Genomic DNA, 2,523 nt, shown 5'->3' on the forward strand with positions numbered 1-2,523 from the left:
TAATTTCTCCGATCACAAATGCAGACAGGGTTTTATGTTTACGCGGCGCGATGCAACGCGTAAAAAGACAGTATAAGTCATTATAATCAGTAATTATGTCCCCACTGGATGCAACAAATGCCTCGTTTGTAATGGGTTTTAATGTTTTCGTCTCGTCGCTCCGGCCGGACACGGCATCACAGTATGGTGAGGGGCGTAACATTTCCATCACACGCTTGAGGTATTCGGCCAATCACAACGCATTGGATAGCTGGCCAATCACAGCACACCTCGCTTTTTCAGACCGATGAGCTTTGTAAAAATCTACGCGTTTCAAAAAGGCGGGGCATAGAGGAGAAACAATAACGTACAGTATGTGGAAAATAATGTGTTTTTTTAACTTTAAACCGCATAAACACATTTCATTACACCAAATACACAAAATAATGTTCTTTTTAGCAGCATCATATGACCCCTTTAAGAGAGTAAATCGGGTCAATTTTGACTTGTCGACAGATGAGGGAAATAACATATAATTGTGACAAATTAAATAGATAAACAAAGATGTTCTAAAATAATAGCATTTTCTAAAGTGAAGTTGGAGATCTTTTTAACCTCACCTCTGTTTATTGAAAGGACTTCCAAACGTGATGTTTTCCTCTACAGTGGCGTTCAGCAACCATGACTTCTGCGCTGCATAGGCCACAGAGTACCTGTTTTTACTGAGCCATGACAGGATGAGAAACAGAGAAAGAAGGAAACAACTGATAACCTGGAAATGTGGAAAAACACACTCAGCTTGCCATCACAGCAAACACTAATGGTTCTGATATGAAATGAAGGGAAAAAAAACCTTGTTAACGATTAGATTAAAACTACAGATTAAAGAAATGCAGGGAGCCCTTCACTGTGAGAGCTGATGTGTGTGTTTACGACATTTTCTCCTGCCCTTTCATGAAAGTAAGTCATTTCTAGGTTAAATTCTGCAAAAAATGGAACTCTTTCAATGTTGGCCCAATCAATGGCACGAGTTCCCAAAGCTGTTTGGTAACATTCATTTTTTGAATTTACACTCAGCAACCACTAGAGGCGCTGAAATCGCACACAGATTTAATTGCTACAAAACCAAAAATAAATCTCTTGATATTGAGAATGGCCTTCTCTTGTTAGACAAAACAGATCTGTTTTGCTTTCCATTGAAGGGGTCTGGCTGTAACTAAACCAAATATTGTTCGAAATCAATATCCGTACAAGAAAACCCCAGTGTGTCCAAGAGGTGAAGACTCCCGGCATTTTCACACACTTTGCACTGCACATCTCACATAAACAAACAAAAACACCCATTATATTGAAGCCACATAAATGTAAAGGGATAAATGTATTGGTAAATGAATGCATGTGGGGGTGATGGCACATCTGCTGAAAGGGTTCGCAAAGTGTACCTCCGTTCTTCATGAGACAGGCCTGTATCTTGCCCGCTGCAAGTCAGGTACATTAGAAGACGTTATCGGCCAGAACAGCACAGTAATATCTCTAAACGCTTCTAGTTAGCTGATAGAAAGTGAATAACCTTGCTGGAATCATAACAGGCAATCTAAATTTAAACTTGACTAGCTAAAATCCATTTTTGGCCATTCGCTACATGTTACAAAATGTCCACAGTGTTGGTTTATAGAGGTCACTGTGTGGCTGTGTAGCATATGTAAGCATGTGAAGACCCCCGGTGAAATACCTTATGCTCCCATCGAAGAGTATCTCATAATCAGGCAGCCTGATTGAGCACACCATTTGGGAAGAGGACACAGAGAAACACACACACACACACACACACGTGACCAGAGTTAGTGAGTGCTTCAGGATGCGTGCCGTTCTGTAAGAACACTGGCATACTCTCCTTGTGAGGTGAAGAGTGATAATTTGAGATATAACTGTGCTCCAGATACTGGTTTAGTAATGTATATGCATTATATTTTAGCTGGAGAGTAATGTCATTGTCATTAGAGAACTTGAAACTGGAAAACGCAGACCAACATTCATTGCACTGTTCGCAAAGACAGTACTGCCAGAATTTAGACTGAATTTGTACCAAAACATAATTTAATTAAATATTACAAATGGTCTAACATTAGTTTTCCTTATTAATTACAATTACAGTTGCCCCACAAAGTATTTGGACAGTCAGTGGTTTCTGTCAATACAATGAAAGTCAATGGGGACCAAATGGCGCTTTTCCACTGCATGGTACGGCTCGGTACGGTTCACTTTTGGGGGGTTTTCCACTGGGTACAGTACCTGGTACTTTTTTTAGTACCACCTCGGTTGGGGTTCCAAGTGAACCGTACCGTTACCAAAACGTGACGTGTAAACTCTGCTGATCACGGATTGGCCGGAGAGAATCGTCACTACCTGCGTCACTGAACTTGCGACACAAACACAAAAGAAACGCTAGATTTAAATCAGCACAGCCAGCAAAGGATAGAACGCAACTGTTTTGAACGAGCGCACCTTTTTTTTTTAACAACCAAAAAGTTTTGTTGTCTGTTG

The 2,523-nt window shown here is 40.5% G+C and overlaps 1 protein-coding gene across 4 annotated transcripts in view; it reads right to left on the reverse strand.

Moving 5' to 3' along the window:
* Positions 1–2,523, reverse strand: part of LOC107655566 (ATP-binding cassette sub-family C member 9-like) — a 47,457-nt gene that overhangs the window by 26,081 nt on the left and 18,853 nt on the right. For 2 of the 4 annotated variants that reach the window (XM_016443089.1, XM_016443090.1), the window contains exons 19-20: positions 1,712–1,750; positions 600–701 (exon numbers count right to left, since the gene is read on the reverse strand). In XM_016443089.1, the coding sequence (XP_016298575.1) occupies positions 600–701; positions 1,712–1,750 (141 nt within the window). The remainder of the gene's footprint in view (positions 1–599; positions 702–1,711; positions 1,751–2,523) is intronic. The other 2 variants (XM_016443091.1, XM_016443093.1) reach the window with 1 other exon arrangement.

Source organism: Sinocyclocheilus anshuiensis, unplaced genomic scaffold (assembly GCF_001515605.1).
Source record: "Sinocyclocheilus anshuiensis isolate Anshui unplaced genomic scaffold, SAMN03320099.WGS_v1.1 scaffold916, whole genome shotgun sequence".
NCBI lineage: Eukaryota > Metazoa > Chordata > Actinopteri > Cypriniformes > Cyprinidae > Sinocyclocheilus > Sinocyclocheilus anshuiensis.